The 23,962-nt window shown below is 35.4% G+C and overlaps 1 protein-coding gene across 1 annotated transcript in view; it reads right to left on the bottom strand.

The window, feature by feature from the left end:
* The window catches only part of FMN1 (formin 1), a 125,131-nt gene that overhangs the window by 95,333 nt on the left and 5,836 nt on the right, over positions 1 to 23,962 (bottom strand). The window contains exon 3 of the mRNA XM_041396740.1: positions 7,730 to 7,791. Within this exon, the coding sequence (XP_041252674.1) occupies positions 7,730 to 7,791 (62 nt within the window). The remainder of the gene's footprint in view (positions 1 to 7,729; positions 7,792 to 23,962) is intronic.

Below are 23,962 nucleotides of genomic sequence, written 5' to 3'. Positions count from 1 at the left end.
TAAAAAAAAGTAACTCTACACTTTTACAAACTAACAATTTTCATTCTTCATAATGAACATAACTGTTGTCTAAAAGTTTTGAGTATTTTTAGAGATGATTAGCCTCTCCACCAAAATAGCATTCTCATGTGCAATCAAAACAACAAAAAGAGATTCTACATGGATAAAGAGAAGTAGAACATCAATTATGGAAATTACTCTGTATTTGTGCAAAAGACACACCTACTTTAAACTAACATATACTGCATGCTAATTAAGCATCACCACACTACTCTAGACATTCCCATTATAGAATTTGAAGAAAATATTGCAGATGAAAAAGTCTCAGAAATAACAGCCTTGGTCCCTCTCAAAAGGGAGCAATCAGAACAATCTTAATTTTATCCCTTCCCATCAATGCTTTCATGTTGTGCAGCTATGCAGAAACTTTCTCTTCAACAGAACTAATACTTCATTCAGTGAACATGGTGGGAGATATTCCTGACAAAAGTTAAAAACTCAATAATGAAAAACCAGCAAGCTTTTAAGACTTCTGCATTGTGTGCACTAAAGTTGAAAGACATGTAAGAACAAAGTGTGGACCCTCAGAAAGAGAAACAACACCAGTATAGTAAAGGCATGACAATGATGACCTGGAAAAACAGATTCTACACTTGCTCAAACTGCAAAATTCCTGCATGATGAGTCACGGGTCATTTTAGGCAGTTTTCCTCAAGCAGTCACCAATGACACACCTTCTTTTACAAAAAACTATCTTGAATTTCTGGGACTCAACGTATAATTGCAAAGCAAGTTAAAAATGAACTGTGACTGAACATTTATGTGAATGTAAGCTTCCCAATAAATCTGTTAAACCTTAGGTTAACCTACGAATAATGAGATTACATGCCTATCCAATACATACTGCAAAGTCCAGTTTATACTTAAAACATCCTAAAGTTAAAACTTATGACAGTAGAAAAAACAGTAATGAAATGACTTATATTCAGATGAAATCTTGACTAATAAAGCGAGGGAGGGTATTGCTTACTGACCAACAAAAATAAAATCACACTGAATGGACTGTATCCATTCCAGGACACATATTCTGGAAAATATTGCCCACATATAAGTAAAATTTGTATTGTGATGCCCAGACCCAAGTCTTTACAATCTATTTCCTACTGTTTTCTGTCGTAATTTCCAGGCTACCTCTTTTGCCCTTCATCTTGCCAGTGGAATGCCTCTAGTACAGTGTATGTTATAAGGACTGCCAGTCCTAGTAGCTCTACTCACTATTTTTTACCTGAAATTGTACCTTTCACATCTCCATACATATGTCCAGCTCTTGTCTGCTTTGCTTTCCAGGGTGTTTTCTTTCATTGCCTAACCATCAATAAGGGGGTCAGGAGACAGACTTTCATTTTGAAAGCATCTGAAGGGTGATCCCCACCTAATCAAGAGTAACTTGTGTCAATCATAAATCAGTGGAACTTGGTTTTGACCCAGTGTTATTTTATAACAACTTTGGTGGCTTTGTGGAAATGGCAATTGAAAGTTTGTTCAACACCAGAGGGTGCAATCAGTGATCACTAGATTTGCAAAGTCAAAAGCTGCTAAAATCAGGTCTTTACTGAACATGAGAAAAAAAAGTTTTATTTTAAAAATTTTAACCTCCAATTTCAGACAGAAATTTTCCCTTACCAACAAAATGCTCATCCTTGACAAATTTGTTCCTGTTCCTGTTAAAATCAGGAATATTAGAGCCAGAATTTTTCAACAAGAGAATATTGCACATTTAATTCAGGAAAAAATGCCTTACAACTACTAGATGTAAAGAAATATCTGGTGTAGTAAATTCCAAAGTGCAGATAATTTTGGCAAGAAAGCGTCGGGTACATGTTTTCAAAATTAAAATGGTAACTTTAATACTACTTAATTTTAAATGGCTTTTATAATTGCATGAGATGACACTTCATTTAATTTCTCTTGTATACAATTGTTTCCTATGTTACAGAGATCTTCAAAATCTGTGAAAATAAAATGTCCTCTTGTTCAAAGTGTGTGCTCTACTTTATTCTCCTGAGTACATAACATGTTTATTCAAGGCAAGGTGATAGGATAAATTAACTTTCATAAACTATGAAAAATGCAGCAGGTTATAAGGAACATAAGAGTTTTATTTTAGCCCTAACCAAGCAGAATTTCTTGTAATGTGTCTAAATTTGAGTAGGAACTCAGTCTTGCTGAAGTTCAAATGCAGTAAATTGTCCTGCTCTATGCACATTTTAACTACATAGTACCATGTCCATGTGCTGAAATAGAGTTAAAGAGATTTTCACTGTTTTCAATCTAGCGAATATGGTCTGTGGTAACTTCTTAAATAAACAGGAGAATCCTTGGATCAACATGTGGAATTAGCAGCATTCTGCAGCTGACATGAAGTTTAAACAATCCAAGTCTCACAGCGAAATTGCATTGAAAGTAACAGAATGGCAATATGGCAAGTGGCCATATTGGAAAAAAACCCAAAACACAATGAAAGAAGAATCTTCCAGGATATTCAAACTAGCTGATAAGAAAATATTAGCGATGTAAACATATTGTTAAAGGGAATTAAGGATAAAAAGCATACATTACATCAAAAATATGACAAATGGAGGAGAAGAATGGGAAAATTTTGTTTACTGTAAGTATCAGAGAACAGCAGGGATGCTTAAAATGTCATCGAGAATTTTATCATAGAGTATGATTTGAATATAGAAATTGTAATGTGCAAATTTTGAAAATGTTAACTGACTTGGGAATATCTGCACACAACATGAAGAATCATTCCAAGCTTCATTTCAGAATCAAGATGAAATTGTCAAGTGGTTCCAAAGAGATTAAGTGCTGCTTGCTGTAGAAAGTTACTGTTTTATTGCTCCTGTCCTTTGTTCCCTTGTCTGCCACTTTACCTTCTCTAGCAATGGCTATGCACATTTTTCAGTACAGGAAGATTTTTTTTTCCTGCTGTGATTTTACTATTTTAGGAAATGCAAACTTTAAAGATAATGTTGCTGCCATTGTCTGGCAGCCTTAGGAGTTCTGAAATCAGTATTTAATACAATTTCATAGGAGTTCAGTCTCTTTTTTCTCACAGCTTTTGCGCTTTTTTCAGTCTTTACATTTTTTCCTTTCTTGAATTACAGAGTGGCTCTGCAGTGAGCAGGGAGAATTCCTCCAAGAGGACAAAGTAACCAAGAAGATTCATAAAGGCACACGGTACACACACAGTGGTGCAACCATACATTTAGCAGCTGAAAGACTGAAGCATTTCAAGTTAGGCAAGATTAGTATCAATAATTAACCACAAGCTGGGAGACCTTCATCAGTTCACCACATGGAAATGCTGAAAAGCCTGAACAGCTCATTAGGAAAGACTGACTAATAAACCCTTTGTGACCTTGGCTGCTCCTTTGAGCTGCAACTCCATGAGAGAGAGAAGCATACATGATACAGATTTTCTTCTGTATGTGCATGCTGGAATACAAAAATAAAACAGAGAACACTCAAAGTAACCAGCCACCTTATGGATGCATTTCATCTTGTAAAAGTTAAAACAAGAATCTCATCCTGAAGCAAGACATTATTACTAAAAGTCAACATATATCCACATATATTAAAAAGTTTTGGATTTTATAAGTACTGTGGCATATTAAAGCTTTCAACACTATTCATCATTGGACCCCATATCCTAACAGCAGATTTCAAAACACAGTGACTTTTGGCAAACCATGATACTCTTATCCCATGCAAGAATTCACATATGCACAAACAAAACTGAGAGGAAATAAATTCTTTTTCTTCAGAAAGGAATAATAAAAATCCTTCAGAGCACCCAGGTCAGATTTATTTCAATTTAATCTGCTCAGAAGTATTCCAATTTGTTGTAAATGTCTACTTACAGAAAAAGCAGATTTAGGCAAATTGAAATAGTATAAAATGTTTTGATTTCATGTTAAAACATCCAATTTGTGATATATGCTCTGAAGCTGAAATGAAATTTTACTTTTACATCTAAGTAAAAGACACTTTAAATTGCCAAAATAAAATTGAGATCACCCACTTCCATAAAGAGGAATTGTGATAAGCATTCTGGCATACAAGAGCTTTCAACACTATTCACCATTGCCTCCCATAGCTGAATTAAAAATTCCAAAATGTTGCAGAGAGAAGCAGCACCTTTTGTTACACTGATGTCATAATTAAAGAGCAATGGAAGCATTCATAAATGGAAGCATATTGACCACAAGGGAAAACAAATGGGAAGGTGAAAAGACAAAGAGACAAGAAAGAACTTAGGAAGCATTAGACATGAAAAAACAGATTTGTAAAAGAATGAAATGGTCATAATAGAGCTAGAGTTGTATTACTTAATAAAACCTTAAATGATTTTATGCCTTTGTGGTCTCACTACAAAATAAAAATAAATTATCTTTAAATTATCACATAATTTTGACTGGTGCTATGACTTTTCCTTTCACATTCCTTTTTCTTCCACATTTTGCAATGTTTTCTGGGGCACTTTGAGGCACTGGTCTTTAACCTCAATTTAAGATATGAAATAGTTTTCAAAGTTAAGGAAGTTCTTCTGTGAAAAGGAAATTACTTTCTGCCCACTTCTACATTTCAGCTCATGGAACCTTCACAAAAAAAGCAAAAATGCAAACATTACCAGGGAGGCCACAAAGGTCACTATGAACACCTCATGATGCATTCTTCCCTAAATGAGGCCAGCTTGCTCTTTCGTAATGTCACGGGCAGCTTTATACCAACTGCATTACCATTCACTGCTTCAGAAGTTTCAGTAATATGTTCATAACTGTGACAGATGCAACTATACAGGTATTTCTTTCTAAAATTTGCCGTGAGATATTTTAAGAGCTGTAAAAACAGGATTTTGTTACATTATATTTACTGAATAATTTATAAGCTAGCTATAGTTAATTTTTTATCAAATACCTATTAATATTTCTTACACTATATTATATGACATGCATTATGTAATACTATTCTGTAACAGAAATACCTGAATATACTAATATTCTCAGTTTGGAAATATATAAAAGATCTAGTGAGCTGGTGGAAGCCTAACAACCTGTGTTGGAGAAAAACACCCATGCAGAGGGTACTGGGTTACAGGACAGCTAAGGACTTTCCTTCCATCTTCAACAAGCAGCCTTAAACTCCCACATAACTAAAGATGAAGGGAAATTTGGTAGGTTTGTTCTAAAGGGAACACAAAGACATTAGGGAAAAACTTGAATTGTTACTCATTTTATCAACTTAAGTGAAAAAAAACCATGGTGCACCCTTTTGCAGATATGTGTTGGGTTAAATATTAAGCACTGCAGACAGTATATTTCCTTCAAGTAAATTCCTTCCTTTCAGAAGTCAGGAGTCCATTTACATTATTTTGATTTATGTTGTTGTCATTTACTTAGTTGGTTATTAGATACTCAAGATTTGGTTCTGCTGGACAAACATTATGAAGTTGTTGACAGCTACGACTTATCCATTGAGCAACTTCAATTTTAGTTTCATAATGTGCAAGATAATTTCTGACCTAAAACTAAAACGGACACACAAACAGTGGGCAGGATGTCACCACAATCAGTTTAGAAGGAAGTATGAAACGTGCACGTTTTTGGGAACTTTTTCTGAAAGACTCAGCTGACATCTAGTGGCAAGAGCAGGGAAAGCAGAGCACTTAACAATACAGAACAGAAATCGTTCCATGTCTTTAAACCATATTATTCAGTATTTTGTAAACATTAAGCGAAAAATTGAAGAAATCCTTTGAATGCAGCAACATCATTACCCTTTTTAGACATTGCTTTCATGTGGATGATTCAGTTGAATTATATACATTAATTAACCCTTCAAGAGTTATGTGTTATGCAGATTGTTACACAATAAGAGATGGTGCAGATTCATAAGCAATTGACTTGGTGTAATGCATGTTGTAATCTCAATAAGTACACACGCTACATGAAAAAAACTGATTTCAAGTGACATAAAAAAAAGGAACAAAGCTTCAAGTTTTGGTGATAATATAAATATGACAAAATAAAATACAGTATAGTCATATACTCTCCCTACCCAGTGATTGTTGTGCACCTTTCAAGACTGCTACATTCACTGCAACTTCAGCCTCATAGATTCAGCACCAATCCCCAGAAACTAGTGGTATGGGTAATGCCCTGGCTGCACTCTGGGTATTCTGTATAAAGTTTATAGGAAATTAACACAGTGATAACAAATATTGAAGAATTAAAGACTGGAATTCCTGTTCACATACTCAAGGGAAAAAAAAAAAAACCTACAAAAAAAACCAGAACAAAAGTACAGGGCACTTTCTAATGCTAAAGAATAAACGTATCACTCACTTATAAGCCACTATATGCAGGTTTCAAGGGACAGAATCTAGATAATGTTGCTTACTTTCATGCTCAGAGGACAATTCAATAATATTTTGAGAACTTTCCCGCACATATACCTTCCATAACGTCTTAACATTTTTCTAAACCTTTTAGGAATAACAAAGACTAAGAGTCTCACTCCTAACCTGTTGCAGAAAAAGTATGATAATCAAACCTTCTTCATAAACACCACATAAGGGATCTGGATCCATTTGCAAAAAAGCTGCTTAAAAGAAATTCCTGTCTGTAGGTTTCTTCAGAGCATAGCATAAAATCAGATTTAACCCAAGAATTTCCCATAGTTGGGATATCTACCATCATATTTTTCTGTTATACCATTAAAGAATAAAATGCAACAACATATTACATTAAACCATGACACCATTTTACTCCCTCATTATATGTTCCCACTGAAATTTTATAACGTAAATTTCAATACATTGCATTATACAATGTGATCCGCCTAATGACACAGATAATGTATCAGTGTACTGGTTTATCAGAATTCCCATGTTAATAAAACTGTTTATTTTCCATTCTATTTGCTTTAATGATGACAAAGGAAAAACTGAATGTAATTGATGACCTGTACACTAACGACTTAGCATACGAACTTTTATTAGAACACAGTGCAGGTATACTTAAGAATATATCATAACTGGTGAGAAAAGGAAGATGCTGTTAATTTTAACTAGGGGTGACCAACAAATTCAGTTATACTGCCATTTAAGTTCCTGCTTATATGATAGAAACACTTTCTTGTAATATTTCACTTTACTTACCACAGCCAAGGGAAAGCGAGTTCTAATACTAAACTGTGTTATTTCTGATTTGGATAACTAGTTGGTCAAGTTTACAGTTTAAAAGAGGAGACACCAATACAGAGTGCTCAGTACTAGACTTCAGAAAGTCTCACACATGCTTAACTTCCTGTTAAAATTACAGAAAATTGCTTCTACAGAAGTATGTTTCACTGAGAAAGAGTAAGTAGTTAAACATCAGTGCCAACACAAAAGAACTGCACTGCTGTGTTAGTGGGAAGAATTTAACAGAACAACAATAAGGAGAACTACAAAGAGGAAACAAATAAAACTGCTTCCAGAGATCATTTATGAGTGCAGGTATAGACTTTAACCAAATTAATTTTAGCTGAGCTGGCAGTCAACTGAAAACAACTTCTAGAAAGAAAGAATTAAATTCTTAACATTTACCAGAAAGTGCATGTTTGCATCACTTAAATCTGTAAAATGCACTAGACAGGGAAATAAATAATTACATAACTATACCTTTAATGTTTCAATTTCTTCTTTGTGTTCCCTCTTTAAATGCAGAATGGCAGCTTGGTACTCTGTAGAAATAAAAAAGTACATTCCCTTAGAGTCAGAAAACAATATGCCATCTTCAGCATAGAATATTTCATACACCACCACTGGGCCCAGAATGCAGGTGTAGGCTCTCTAATAAATGACCTTTTGCAGTGGTAATGGAAAAGAAAATCTGAACACAGTAATTAGCATTTTTTTCTAAGACCACATGACCAGATTTTCCATGGTGTTTCTGAGAGAAGAGGATAAAGCAGAGGTCTTCCATGCTGAGAAGGGAAAATGGGGGAAAAGATAGGACAGACTGAAATAACAAAAGGAAACTATAGTTTTGCTTTATTTTGCAAACAAACGTAGAACTGATAGGATATCATGACACATACATGCATGCATACACACACCCTCACCTGAATTCTAAAACAACATGCATCAAGTACAGTAATTTAAATGGACAAACATACAATCACTATACACAGTCAAACTGGATAAAATAGCAATCACAAATACAAACGAAGACCTCAGAAGGTACCAAACAGCAAGATACAAAGAATTCTTTCTCTTAATTCTATCATATGAAGAATAATTACAGAGTTTAAGTACAGAATACTGTGAATGAGATACAGGATAGTTCTGCCATTTCGTAAGAATATAACAAAATCCAAAGGCTGAAAGCATGAAACAGAAATCCAGAGAAATTTAAATCAGCAGTGAAAAAATTAGGAGGCCAGGCATTGATCATGCAGGTTTAGTTATGGCAAACACACCTCTAGGACCACTAATGCTATGGTTCCCCTTAATCTGTACCATGACTTCATTTGGCCAGAGGAAGAAACAGAAACCCCTTCAAAACACTGGTCTAAGGCTTTAAGAGACCTTAAGAGAGTATTTTGTAAGATACTGGCCCAGAAGCTACAGCCCTCCTAAACAAGCGACTGGAGTTTCTTGTTAGATGACCTAAGTCCCACTTCCATCTGCTTTCAAATCAAAATTTATCCAAAACCGTGTTTCCAATTTTCTGGCTTGGCTTCTGCCTCCTCAACTAAATCCCAAGTTAAACCAGGTTTGGAAATAGGCCAAAGAATTTAAATTTTATTGTCAATGGTCTCTAAGACTAAGGAGTCTGCATGACCCATTCAACAGAAGAACTAACAAAACAGCATTAAAGTATCAAAGTATGGACCAAAGCACCAGATAAATAAAATATCCCAGTACTTTGCTGCTATTTATTTTTTTTTCCTTTTTCTCTTCAGAGCACATGAAGGAAAGAGGAAAGAAAAGGTAACTTGATCATCACCCTGAATTCTACATGGCATGGAAGCTTTTAATGTAAAAAAAAAGCTTCCATGTCATGTAGACATGGATTTTTTCCAAACACAGGCGAAGTTATAATCAAGCAGCTGAATTGATATATAAAATCAAAAGGAAAAGGGATCAATATTTGGCACAGCATAAAGTAAAAACCTTGGTGATTCCAGCTATCTATCTAAACTTCTCCTTGCCCTCTAACAGGTCTCTACTTAGAGCTTCCAGGCATAAGAAAATTGCCTTACTGCTCTGCTGGAGTCACAACTAGTTAGGTCTACAAACTTTTAGATTTTCTGCTGTTAATTTCTTTGACTAGTTGATATTCCCTCTGGACACAGACTCTGCATATCCATTCACCTAAACAGGATATAAAACAGTTGCCTCAGGTCCCCAGAAAAAGTTGTGACCCTTCTGGCACTTCAGCCGCCTTAAGCACTCAGTTTGCAGGGCATGAACCTTATGAATGTCCTAACTTGAAGGTTAGCTCTTTAAGGTCACAAGATAACTGAAGCAAATAACAGGCTTTGAAAATGCTGCTAACAATCAGTTCTTAGTTTAGCTAACAGAAGGATACAGATCTATCTCAACAAAAGATCTACTTTCTATGTGGGATTGCCCAATGATTAAAATTCTTTGAGATTTGGGTAAGAGAGTCATAATTCACCTATCATGACATAGACCTGCACTGGCACCAGAAGCAGATTTTTCACCATGTCTACCCATTCCCAACCCTCTGTTGCTTCTTTTTTTATCTTGGCACAAACGTTCACGCAATTAGAGAATGATGGAAGAACCTCTATGAGTGAAATCTAACACAGCACAAGAATGTAAAATTTTTTTTAACAATTAAGTATATGTCATTATTGGCATGTGTTTTTCATTGCTTCTTGCTGAAAGCTCTGAAACAAGTTCAAGAGATTGTTTTGTTTAAGCTTTGTTCTAAAGCACAAGTAAGACAGAGAGTAGCAATTCTTTTATTATTTACTTATTCCTTAAAATTATGCTTAGAAAGTACTAAGCTATGAGAATTAATATCAAAAACTAATTTCTTAAAACCATGCTACTGCCAAAAAGCAAGTGCATCATACACTGATATAGTGTAACAGATTTAATAGATTGTCTGCTATGGAATAAACTGACATTCAACAGCATAAGCTCTAATTTTATTATTTTTAACTAGAAGAAACTAACTATTGGATAGAAGCTGACAACCAGCAAAATACTTTAATTCTCAAGCAAATGTTTATTTTTCTGTACAAGATATTATAATGAAAATCACATCACAGTAATATGGTCTTGCATAATATAAAGTAACTCATGACCATTCCTTTTCTATGTGTTGTGAGGTCACCTTAATTTAGTACAATTGTACACGGATAGTCAACATTTAAGAAAACAGCCTGTATACAGAGATGACTATCAGAATCATTAAAATGCTGAAGAGTTTAATTAACAAAAATAATTTCATTCATGCAATTCCAAAAATCAATTCTTTAACTATGCAGTGGTGTTGGGATGCTGCTTAGAGTGGTACAAATCAAAACAGCAAAGAAACAATAACAACATTTTAACAGAAGGAACTATACAAGGAACAAAATATAAGTCAGGCTTTACAAACTACTAAATTCTTAAATTTCATTTAACTAAATAAAATTTCATGTAGACTATACATAAAATCCAGAAATACCAACCTATCACTGAGTGATTTGTCTGGGTTAAAAATTAACAATGCCAGAGTTGAAGAAATCTGATATGGCTCTGCAGCCAGGCTGATTCTCACATAACCACTGTAACTCGTTTGGCCTTGTTAGCCAAGACACATGAACACCTGAAGGCAGCTCTCAGAGCCAGACACAAGGCTGCAGCTGAACTGCAGCACCTCCCACTTCCTTGTGCTGCCCTACCTTAGGGACCTTCTAGACTGACAGGAAGAAAAGCTTCTAATCACCAACCACAGAATGGCTGAGGCTGGAAGGGACCTCTGGAGGCTGTCTAGTCTGCACCCCCACCTCTCCCAGAGCTGGTTGTCCAGGACCATGTCCAAACGGCTTTCAAATTCTTCCAGAAATCTTCATCCTCCTCATCCTCTCTGGGCAACCTGTGCTAGTTTCTCACATGATTTCTCAGTGAGAAATAATTTCCTGATATTTAGCTGGACCTTTGTGTATTTCAATGTGTGCTCACAGTGATTCTGATACCATGCACCACCTGGCTCTCTCATTTTTACACCCTACACTATAGGTCCAAGCTGATCCTTGTGTCACAAAGTGACTCTTTACCTAGTTTGTGCAATGTCAGGGGCGTTGCATTTTCATAAAATCAAAGAATCAATAAGGTTGGGAAAGACCTCCAAGATCAAGTCTAACCTTTGTGCAAGTATCTCCATGACCATTAAACCATATCAAGAAGTGCTACATCTACTTATTTTTTGAATACTTACAGGGATGGTGACTGTTTCACTGCTTAACCACTCTTTCCTAATACCCAAACTGAACCTCCCCTGGTGCACCTTGAGGCCATTTCACCTTATGCTATTGCTAGTCGACTGGGAGAAGAAACCAACCCCTGGCCACTACCTTCCTGCAGGTAATGAGCTGTAAGGTCTCCCCTGAGCCTTCTTTTCCCCAGACTAAACAACCCCAGCTTCACTGGCTGCTTCTCATAGGACTTATATTCCAGATCCTTCATCAGCTTTGCTGCCCTGGATACGCTCAAACACCTCAATGTCAATTTGCTGAAGCTTTAAATTCTTTTATTATGACACATTGTACAGGCTGATTGTACAAATATCCTGTTGTACTTGCCTGGTCTCCAATCTGCCTGCAAGAAGATAGTGGCTATGAGGCATAAATTTAGCTTCCCCTTAAGCAGATATTACTCTTAAGGACTTTTGAGACAAATCAGATAAAAAACAGATTGCAAGTGCTAAGTGCACCTATCCTAAAATAATTGCCACATGCAAATTGGGATTTTGTTACTGAGAAAATAATTTAAAAAGTCACTCCTTTACAAAGGGCATTCAAGCAAAAAAGTAAACAATCACATTGCACAGATTCCACTTCAAACAGCTTGGAGTCTCAGTTTTTATTTACTACTTCTAATTTACTATTTTTTCCTTTGTTTTGAGAGTATGCCATCCCAAGAAAAATACAATAAATCATGTAAGCTGTTGCCCACTTGGACATATACTTTACTTTTGCCACCTGATGCTACCTGCAATCAATAATTATAACCTACTGAAACTAAAACAAACTTTCATAAAACTGATAATTTTTTCTAAGATAGTAAGGTGAAGCAGAAATACATTAACAAGTCTTAAATATCTGTTACATTTGCTGATAGCTAGCAACATAATATCATGTAATTGTAAAATGTTTCACTAAAATATTTTTTTAAAGTAATCTGAAAGTTGGCATAGTACACAGGAAGCTGTATAGAGATCTCAGTGATGACTAAAGATACACAGTGACATGAAAATGCAAAATTTCCTTTTTCTATGTTGTTGTTGGAAACATAAATCAATTATTCATTGTAAAAAAAGAAGCCACTTACTGTGAAACTTAAATTTCCATTTACTCACATGTTTTGCCATAGCCAGCAGATAACATTCTGATGAGAGAGTGCTAAATTTGCATTCAGGTCTTCCCTACTTCTACTAACTTTGTATAAGCTGCAAATTCTCAAGTCTTACTTTTCCAGTTTTATTGTTTTATTCTAGGTATGAACTTGCTATCTCATTAGTTTTTAACATAAACTTTTATTTTAATACAGTTTTTTGTCTTACTTTTTTCCTAATGAATAGCTTGCTAAATGGTTTTTGGTAGTAACATACATATTTCACATTTCCTTGTTCAACTGTATGTTCTTATAAGGATCTTGGGAAAAAATAAAACACAATTTTTGAAGTGAGGAATTACATAATTGTCATGATCCTGTTCCACCATCTATTGATAGAATCAATATTAGAAAGTATCATATCTTCCAGTCATGCTAAATTTGGTTCTGCCTACATGCAACTGCAGGAAGAAGTGACTCTAATTAATATTTTATCTGATTAAAAAAAAATTACTTTAGCATTGAACATTGCAAAGACAGAACCAGAGTAAACAGGATAACCTTCCTTCCCTAACTGTCATGTTTGCTAAAATCAGCTTCATGATTTTAAAGTATGTTGTCAATATGGATCATATAAAGATAACATTGAGTAAAACGATACCAGTCCATCAGGAAAATACATTATTTCCTTTATCATTAGGTACTACAACATTTGAAATACTGCAGTTAAAGCCTGGAATTAACATCTACCCAAGTAATGGGCTGCAAGAAGGAAATAAAATTGTGTTTTAACTAAGTACCAGGTGCAAGAAGGAGGTAACTCTGCGTCCTGTAATTTCATCAAACACAGTATGTGAACAGATAAAAGAATTTTTGTTGAAGCACAATGGAAAAACTAAACAACAACCCGAAACAGTTCAAACTGGTTGAATAAGGAAGATGGTCACGATGTGAACAAAGAGCTTAAAGTGCTGTACAGCATCAGACATGGAATTTGTTATAGAATCACAAACATCTACTGTGTGAAACAACAGAGTATCGTGCATTGTGAAACAGAGGACAAATGCCTATACCCTTTTAGACATCAACATCTGCTAGAGCGAAAACTGTACAAATACACAGGGAACATTAGGAGTATATCGGTGTGACACCAGAAAGTTTTATTCATGTTCTCTTGAATAGTAATTTTTAAATTAAAAAGTACCTGGAACCCAGAAAGCTGAGAGATACCAAAACTTACACATAGGGAAAAAAGTAATGCAATACAGAAAAGCTGCTTATCCTGACAAAGTTATACAAAAAGCACAATCTTTTCAATTGTACTTCATGAGTTTTAAATTTAAATACAAAATAACTTGAAACAAAGGAAGATATATTCAATATATTGGGCTAATTTTTAAAGCAGTACATTTTCTAAAATTTTGGCCCTGAAAGCTGATCTTGTAAAAAAAATGTATAACACAAGACTGCTTGAATCTACCTTTAACAATCATAAAAACCAAGTATCTAAACCAGCAGAATATTCTAGTATTCATAGGCTTTTGGTATCTGAATATGAACAAGTCCATCAATTATTATTGCCCCAACTGCTCAGCTTTATTATTTTTCCAGACCTTTTAGGATAAACATGGTCTCCAGGCAACATACCCGTAATTTCCGTGAGCCCAAGTGGGACTACGGTTTCTACAAGGAAAGCTGAGTTACAATACTGAAGTGCTAAGGATATTGAATGGACAGTTTCAGCTGATTTCTTTATAACACACTGAATTCCCAAATAAGTACACCTCTAATCCTTTTAGTTACAAATTCAGATGATCTTCAAAATGTGAACCATGTATCTGTATGATCAGTATTGTTAACTGTGTTTGAGAAGTTATATAGGAAGAGATGAATGGTAGGATTTTCTTTTTCTGTTCCACAAACAAGTCTAGGATGTTGTTGACTTATTTGTTTCATTAGGATGAAGGGAAAGACATGAGATTTTTATGGGACAGGCAAATACAATTTGCCCACTTGCCTGGTTTCCCAGTAGGCAGGAATAACACAAGTGGCCTCTAACTGTAAGCTCCTAAGCGTTTCTACAAGACTCTATACCACCACCAGAGTCCTGTGAGGAACAGCCCACTTTGAGTGAGATTTAGGAATGGTACTTCCCAGTTCAGTGCCTCCACCAAGACTCCCCCAAATGACACACTGCTTTCTTGACCCTCCTTTCCCTCTCACTTCCCGCTGAAGCAGGATGGAGTTGCGAATTGGAGATGTCAGAAATTAAGATCACAGGTTGAGATATGAACAGTTTACTGGAAACAGCAATGAGATAAGAAAATGAACAGTAATGGCAACAATATTAATAACAAAAGTACACAAGACAGAGGTTGATTCACATGCAAAAATGCTCACCCTGGACCCTGAGACAATGAACAATGGAGCATGGCTTCCCCTCTCCTGCCATGCTTTTTTGACCAGAAGCCAGAGTCCCTTTCTCCCCACTCCTAACAATGATGTCAGGTGGTATCAAATAACATTAGGGTCCAGGATGAAACTAGGACATGAGGGAAATAGAAAATGCTTGCAATTGAGTTGTGAGGGAGAAAAATGTCTCAGACCAGACTGTTCCATTTAATGGCAGTCTATACAGACAATATAACTTCCCTAACCTAAGATCACTAATGGCACGTGCAGGGAAATTCTAAGTTCCAATACAAGTTATTTTAATTAATGCAAAATTGTCTTAACACTGTCTTATTTCCTACGAAGTATCCATGCAGCTGTGACAAACATGATTGGACTGTCATTATGAAACTTCAAAGGGAACAGAAAGGCTTCAAAGTACTTTGGATTTATTTCTTCTAATATGATGTCTGCTCACATCATCATCTAAATGGTCTTTTGTCGTAGAATTAAGAAGTAGTTCTTCACTGGCATAATGTAAGAAGAGTTTATCCTGGTCATAAGATTTGTTTTTAAATCTTATAAGATAATCACACTGAATCCTCATCAACATCTAGTATTCCGAACTCAATTACAAAAAAAGGATCAAGAAAAAAAACCAAACAAAACCAAATCTTAATCCTTACAAAGTTTTAAGTCAACAGATTGTTATTTTGTAATTCTATGAAAAGCACAACAACAGGAAATTACCCAATGAATAAACATACACAGAAAAATATAAATGCTTTGAAACATGCCTTATTCAGTATTGCCAGTTCAACAAACAACTGCAAAAGTGATAAGGCCAGTTGAATGAGATATTGAGCTACCGAGTCTAGTGGGAAGTGTCCCTGGCCCTAACAGGGGAGCTGGGACTAGATGATCTTTACAACCCCTTCCAACCCAAACTATTCTAAGATTCTATCATTTGATAATTCAAAAGAGCTGCTTAAAAGGAGCTTCAGAGTCATGAGCACTGGTTCAAAATGTCTTTCTTAAGCTTCACTTAAAAACCAAAAATGGCCAATGCTCTGCATGTCCTGCTCTTGGTGGATATAAAAAAGAGCAAGAAAAGAAAGACACAGCAGCAGTTTTAGGTGAAATAAACTTCCAAAAATAAGGTTAATATCGTTAATTCCTTTTCTTAAAGGACAACTGAACCTCCTTTTCCTTCAAAAGACAATCCTGCTGATTCATTACTGGGAGGCAGCCCTGCCCACGGCAGGGGTGTTGGTACTAGATGATCTTTAAGGTCCATTCCAATCCCTCAATATTCAATGATTCCATAACTACTAATGACATTATCAGTTAGTATTTAATTAACCCTTCCATGGTTGTCAATGGGATTTTACTGTATTTCTTTGTCAGCCTTACATGTGCTCTTGTTCTGAACAAGGATCAGTGTATGTCCAAATAGTTTTCCATAACTTCAATGTTAAGATCTACGATCACGCTAATTTTCACTATTGTCTTTGCTCCAAAGACTTTAGAAAAAAAACCACTGCCAAATTGTAACATGGCTAATGTGAGATTAAGAAGATATTAACCTAAATTCCACTCACTTTAGTGGGAGAGCAGCCACTGAAACTGAAGTACCACGAAATAGAATTAGGAGAACAGTTCCTGATGTCTTACAGAACTTCTGTAGTCTTACCAAATTTTTAGTTCTTAACAGTGGTAGATATAGCACACTCAGCCTTTACCACTTCTATTCCATCAAGGAAAGATAAATACTACCTTTATGGTAACAAAAGAGACCAAAGACTAGACAGAGACAGACAACATTAGTGTTCCACCCACCTGGTGGTCCCTCCTTGTAAAGCTTTAGGTGAGCTAGAGACAAAAGCATAAGTAAGATTGTATTTAAGCTTCACTCAGAGAACTTGTATTTTACACTCATTAGCTTCATATTCTAGCAGGGAGTCTTGCACACCCCCTGCTTTTCATTCATTACTAAAAATATACAACTGAGCTGGTATTTGCAAGTCAATTATAAGCTCCCCCTTATGCTATTTTGTCTTGCAAAAAATTATGAACTGCTTGTGAACTGCTGAATTTCTGAAGTGTTGCTAAACGGTAGTTCAGTCTATCAAATCAAACCAAAATCAAATAGCAAGTACTTAAATACATTTCTATCATGTAAAAATATCCCACGGATGCTCCTTGGTTAACCATGGGCCACATGCAGTAACACTATGAAAACAAAGCCACCTCTGTAGTACACCACGCTACCAAAAACAGGCCACACAAACCCAATACACCTAGAAATATTTCTGTAAAGCTCTCAGCTTGATATATACACAGAACACCATATGCTGATTTTATTCATTCCTCAAGACTTACAATTGGAAATAACAATCATGCTCTCTCGTTATTGTATTTTCATGTTGTGTGGTAAGGGAAGGAGACCAAAGCAGATCAGAAAGCTTGGACTTTTCTGAGAGATTAATTCCATATAATCTGATTAGAAGACAGAAGTTTGGGGTGAGAACACTGAAGAATTCCTCATTTTGTTTTTAATTTCCAAAACATGCTTCTAAAAAAGAAAGTTTTAGACTGTGCAATAGCAGTGACTGATATTGCTGACATATGCGACAGACAAAATATGCCATCAGGTGGGAGAAATGAAACATAAAACCAAAAAATATTCCTCATGATTAGTAAAGTATGAGGCATGCTTCACTGTTTTGCAAAGAAAATACACACTGAAGCACGTGTGCTTTTCCTAATGCAGAGAAAACTGAACATGAAATAAAATTTGTATGTTTTGCACAACTTACATAATCAAGATGTCTAATGTATGCTCAGTTTTATCATCACACAGAATTTTTCTGAACACAAAGCAACAACAATGTTTACAAATGTACTCAATACATGCTCATGAAAATCTTATAATACTGACAGTGCTGCACTCTTCACCAACATGTCTAAAATAAAAGATACAAGCATTCGCTGGTCAATCTGGTGACCTGAAAATTCGACCTACAACCCCAGATATATTGGATAGGGTGGGTCACAATGTTTCAAAGGGAAATTTTCATTCCTCAAAACTGTTGCAAAAAGCAAATACATACATTCAAATATTATTCAGTATTATTCTATTGTGTTCACAACTGTGCAATGCAAGAATTATCTTTTCTTCTTTGGTAATAAAACAACTTACCTACTTACATAATTTAAAATAAAACCTTACACGATAACCTTTCCCACAGAAATCTCCATAACTCACATTTCAAGTAGATGGGTTACTCCTCAAACTTTACACAGCAATTTAGGAAACTTCTCTGCCATAATCTAAAACTTCATGTAGAAAGCAGAAGCTTTGAATTCAAATGACATATATAGCCACTTCTGGTCAGTACACTCATTTTTGTAAAAAGCCGTACATATTAAACTTGTTGTGTGGCAACATGCAAAATAAAGTTAATGCAATTTAAAGGTAATTAAGAGAACAAAAGCTAGAAAACTTGAGTGCAATCTACCTTTCTTGAAATGTACCATACCCTGTAGTATAGAGAAAATCATTAATTTATAATTGTACTGATTCATTAAATTTCAGAATAGTGAGGGTTTCTTAATGTTTTCTCCCTGTGTGGTAACCCTTGGTCCCATTTTCAATACTCCCCTTTACTACAGCATTTGTTTCCTCCTCTATTTCCCTATGTAGTTCTCATCTTTAACCACCGGGTGTCAGAAGGGAACCTACTCACCACAGCTACAACTTTTTAATTACTTTTTGTTTATTTTTACAGACGCGACCTTCCAGGCTCTCTCAGGCTACAGTCACAAAACAGCAGCAAATTTTCAGGCTTTTCTTTCAATAAAAATACACAAGAGCAACTTCCACAATCTAATTTGTTCAGTCTTGGACTGGTTTTTATAAAGCATTGCAGCATTTAAGCATCCTTTTATAACTAGGAAATTAAAATTTATTTATGCTCAAAGAAATTCCAAAATTTCCTACTTTTTAGAGATAGAGGATTGGATAAAATAATACTGCATGTTGTTTGAAAGCATGATTCTAATCCTCCTTCCCTCAACCCCATTCCATCTATTCCTATCCCTCCTCTCTTCTTTAGTTACCACTGAACTTGAACTCTTTTACAGACATAATTCCTTACACGTAAGGATGCCAAATGCACAGACTGGGAAATGAGATATCCTTCACTTGAGCTTAATTTTTGTTTTGGTTTTGGGATTTTTTTGTTTCATTTTTTAAGACAAGGAAGAACCCTCCAAACCTAAAATTTCAAAAATTCTCATCACCTTAAAGATTCCAGTATGATGAAAATATGGCAGACATGAGAAAAGGATCTGAATGAAGAGGGACTTGTGGAAAATAAACAGCCCAAAACAATCCAATAGTCCAGTATCCACATACTGACCAGATATTTAAATAATACAGACACCAGAGTAAACCTGCTGCAGGACATGAAGTATCTTAACAGTAGCCACTGAATTCCCTAAGAATAATAGAACTGTACCACAAAAAAACCCCAGCTTCCTATGGAAAAACCAGCACCCCCTTGATGGTCTGTGATGGAAATGAGGAAAATAGCTACTCCTCTTCCTGATTGCAAAGCAGTATAAAGCACTATTCAAAAGCAGTCACCTGAGTAACTTATCTGCCTGACCATTCCTCAGCCGTGCGGGGTTACAGTTACAGCTCATTTACCTGATAGCAGAGATGAATAGTTTCACTTGTCATTTCACCCTCCCAGAAAGGCAACACTAGAGGTACTGCTGCTGGGGACATTCAACACAAATTCTTTCTCAATAAATGTCCTACTTCGTATTTACAAAACCAATCTATTACAGGAGTACGTTCACCAATGCAATATGGTAAACAAGTAACTCTTTTAACAGCACACTTGAGGAACAGATTTATTACGGAGTACATGTCTGTGCCATAGCAGAGGGAGCAAACCTGGCAAGGCTAATATTGAATTTATCTAAAAGGAAATCCAAACAGCAGTTCTAAATCCAGGTGCAAATTTTCAGAAAGCATCACAACAAGTGAACAGCGAGAATGAAGAACAGCAAAGGGAATTCAGTAAAACTCAGAGGCATTTCTGTTACACAAAGGGCTTCATATATTTCAAAACAGAACTGTGGAAATAAAATACAATGTCATTCTTGTGTACACAATGGCTCTTTCACTGTGTTTCAATTATATAACAAGAATCATCTCGTAAAACCCTGTGACTTTTGGATCTTGGCAAAATTGGATTGCTCAGGTGCATAGTGCAGTCTATATTTCAAAATTAAAACTACAGTAAAAGAAATAATTCACACATTTTGCCTTCATTATATTCAGGCAACAGATTAATCTTCTCACTAGGAAAATATTAAACTTAGAAATCAGCTTTCTACTTCAAGTGGACTAAAGCTGTTCTGTATGTGAATCTTAAGCATGCTAGTATCCATGGCTACACAGGTATGTGTATGTAGACATGGCTTTGGATTCTGTAAAACCTGTCCTTGTTAGGCACCTGCTCAAAAACAATAGGTCTCCTAAAATTACGGCATTTCTACAAAGAGTATGTATCACAAAAATAAAGCAACTATTTTTACTGAAAAACTGAAGCATAATTCTTCTTTCCTCTCACCTTGTAAAAATATAATCCTTGGCATATGGGAAGGCATGGACATTTTATCCCATGGCCTTAGATACAGTTACCATTCTGGAACTGTGGGGTTGGTCTGGGTTTTGTTCTTTAGATTTAAGTTTGAAAAGTCAATATTCTTTCCTATTCTGCATCTCTACCTAATGCTAAGAGCCTATAAACGGAAAAGGAATTTAATTTGACTTGAAAAATAGGTCAGAATTCTTATTCTAATTTTACGGACGGATAAACTGAAACTTGGAAAGGTTCCCAAAACTTTCCTGAAGCCATTCCAGAAAGTAGCAAAAGGACTGAAAATGGAACACAAACATCTTAACAACAAATATTCATCATCCACAAGTGCCTATCTTTTTGTTCCTGTCTCAAGAGGCACAGTATGAATGACTGTCAGCTGAGGTGGGGAGGGAAAAGAAAAGGGTATTTTTGTTGCTTGATTGTTTTGGAGCACGTTTTTTGTTAGTATTTTCAAAGTAAATCTCAGCCCAATACCTTCTGAATCCACCAAATCATAGCTTTAGCTATCATAAGTAAGGGGGGAAATGTCGTTGTTATTCTAGAAGTATGGTTACCAAAATCCGGCTTGTAATAAACCCCTCAGCTTCTCAAAACCACACGAGTGTATCTGTCTGATTATGAAACACCAAATTATATGCACCCGCCATGCTACACAATAAATGCAGTAAAATGTAGTAAAATAACTTACAAAAACTTTATGCACTCTGAGGTCACATCAAATTGATCAGTGATTCAATCACAAAAGCACTACCTTGAAACAATGCAAAATATGCTGTTTGCTATACTGCTGCTTGATCTAATTCCCTACAGTAAAATTTATAACAGTATCTAACTAACTAGATTAGAACTAACACCACACTGAAATGAAATATACCTAAATTACTAAAATTTTGTTCTTTTTCTTTTACTTCAGATGAAACCAACTGTTGATAGTCACTGTCACAACAACTTTCTTTGGGCTACTTTACAGCAAACATAGTCTTTCTGTTAAAAACAAACTTTTCAAGGCCACAAAGGAAGCTTATGTTTAAGAAAGATAAGAAATCATGCTCTTATCTCTCATCCTTTTGTTCCAACCATCATGCCACTCTTTCTCTCACATAAGCTGGTTATTCCCTGCATTTAGGGCATATGGACCTACATCATGGCCATAAAGTGATTTTCTTGCTGGGAGCTAAGAGTATAGGGAATCAAGGATTTGATTTATTTGAGACTTAGCAATAAACCTCTGCCACTATTTTGTATTTCATTCACCATTTACCCAGGTATTTTTTGTCTAATAAGACCTTTATCAGGCACCTCCTGATTTTCTAATTTACCCTGAAATTGTGCTTACATCCTCACAGACTGTTCTAGAAATTGTGGCACCATGGAGACAGCATTACCTCACTTCAGATTTAAAGAAGATGAACAGACAGACTGTGAGAAAATTAAGTTTTTAAATGTTTTAAATTTGAATTTAAAAGAAAACACTGAATGAAAAAAAACCTCAACATATGAATTAATTTTCCAAGTGGCTTTTTTAACACTTTTTCCCGCAGGAATGTCAAATACTTCTCTCTCTCATAACTTTTTACATTTCTCTTTTGCTACGCAAAAGGCTAAACTCTCTCGGTTGTATATAAGAGAACTAGTTTGATCCTGAAGGCTGAAATGGTACTGTTAATAGGAATAACAGAATCTGAATATCTATACCATCTTAATGTGGAGACTGTTCTTCAAATGTAAGTAGTTTCAGGAGCTGCAGAACTCATGCCTCTACTCCTTTTCTGGGACATGTGTTTGCAAGTGCTTACCAAGTCATACACAGTAGTTGAGATATTCATTATATGTGGATTCAATGTGATGTAGTATCACAAATTAATTTCTTCAGTATAGACATGAATTTATCTTTACCTGGCTAGGTATTTTCACCACACATAATGGCTGACATATCTACCCTTCTGTCAGAGTTTATGCTCAAAAATGTGAGAAGTCTCTCCAAGAATTATGGAGGAAAACCGAAAAAAACCCTTAAAATTAAAGCAGCGGAACAGAAATTTAGGACCAAAAATATATGCACAGAAACGTCTTGGATTCCATGGAATAACTCTAAACTAAAGTACCCTTTTTCTAGTCTTCCAGGACATAGATGTAGTACAGACTTTCTGGACTTCAGCTATTTTAGACACACTTCAAAGAAGTTCCAGTTTCTCTAGAGAATCATGCAAGCAGCTTGTGCTAATTACAGAGAGCCAGTTGACAGCACAGTCACTTGCTCTATGGAAACACATGCATTAAAGAATTAAGAAAACATAAATTAAACCAAAATATTGCAACATCATCCATTCAATTAAAAATTAACAACACAAGATTCGGATACTGCAGGAGACAACATTACGACTGCACAATGCATTAAAAAAAACCTGGTGCCCAGTTGTATCCCTAACTTCTTTCAATTCTAATACTCCTAACAGACCTAGCCAGCCTCACACACGTGTTCCTTGTTATGTCCATTTGCTTTTCAGTTCCTTTCCCACACATCAAGCCAGAATATGAGCCTCAGGAGGGAGTTAGCTACTCCTCCAAGCTGCTATGAGTCATTGTGATGTCTGCTGCATAGGCCAAATTAAGCCTGAATTTCTTGCTTCCACTAGGCAACAAGAACAATGAGGAAAAACATGACAAGGAGGTGAGAAAAAGATCAAAAAGACAGGAATATATCCCTGTATTCCTCTATATCCCTACCTTCCTATCACAGTTGTCATAGTGCATGGTGATGAAGAAAGTAAATCAAAGACACAGTGCAGAACTGCAAAAAAGATTACTGTATTCCAACTTTCAAGTTTTCAGTCATACTTAAATCCTATTTTATCATGACAAATGAAAAAAACAAACATGCTACCTCATTATATATATATATTCATGTACCATGTTAGAAGCACAAAGATGAATGTTGACAAATTTATCTTTGGATATGAACATATATTTTGTCTAAGCCTAAAATAAAGTTGTGCTAAATGAATACTTACCTAATAATTCATCCTCTTATTATTGTTTTTATATAAATTCCTATTGTTTTGGTAGACGAAACCCTTAATCACTGAAATTTAAACACTAACAGAAATTATTGACTGAAAGTTAATAAAACAAACCACTTTAGCATTTTTTTAAGATATGGATACAGCAATATCAGTAGAGGAAGACTAGAATCACAAACATCCCTGCCACACACAATTTTTGAACTTTATTCTGAGATCAAGAATTTTCTTAGTAGTCAGGACAA

This window comes from Onychostruthus taczanowskii, unplaced genomic scaffold (assembly GCF_017590055.1).
Source record: "Onychostruthus taczanowskii isolate IOZ18803 unplaced genomic scaffold, ASM1759005v1 scaffold1, whole genome shotgun sequence".
Taxonomy (NCBI): Eukaryota; Metazoa; Chordata; class Aves; order Passeriformes; family Passeridae; genus Onychostruthus; species Onychostruthus taczanowskii.
Note: the sequence above shows the minus strand (reverse complement) of the source record. Positions and strands in the feature narration are given on the sequence as shown.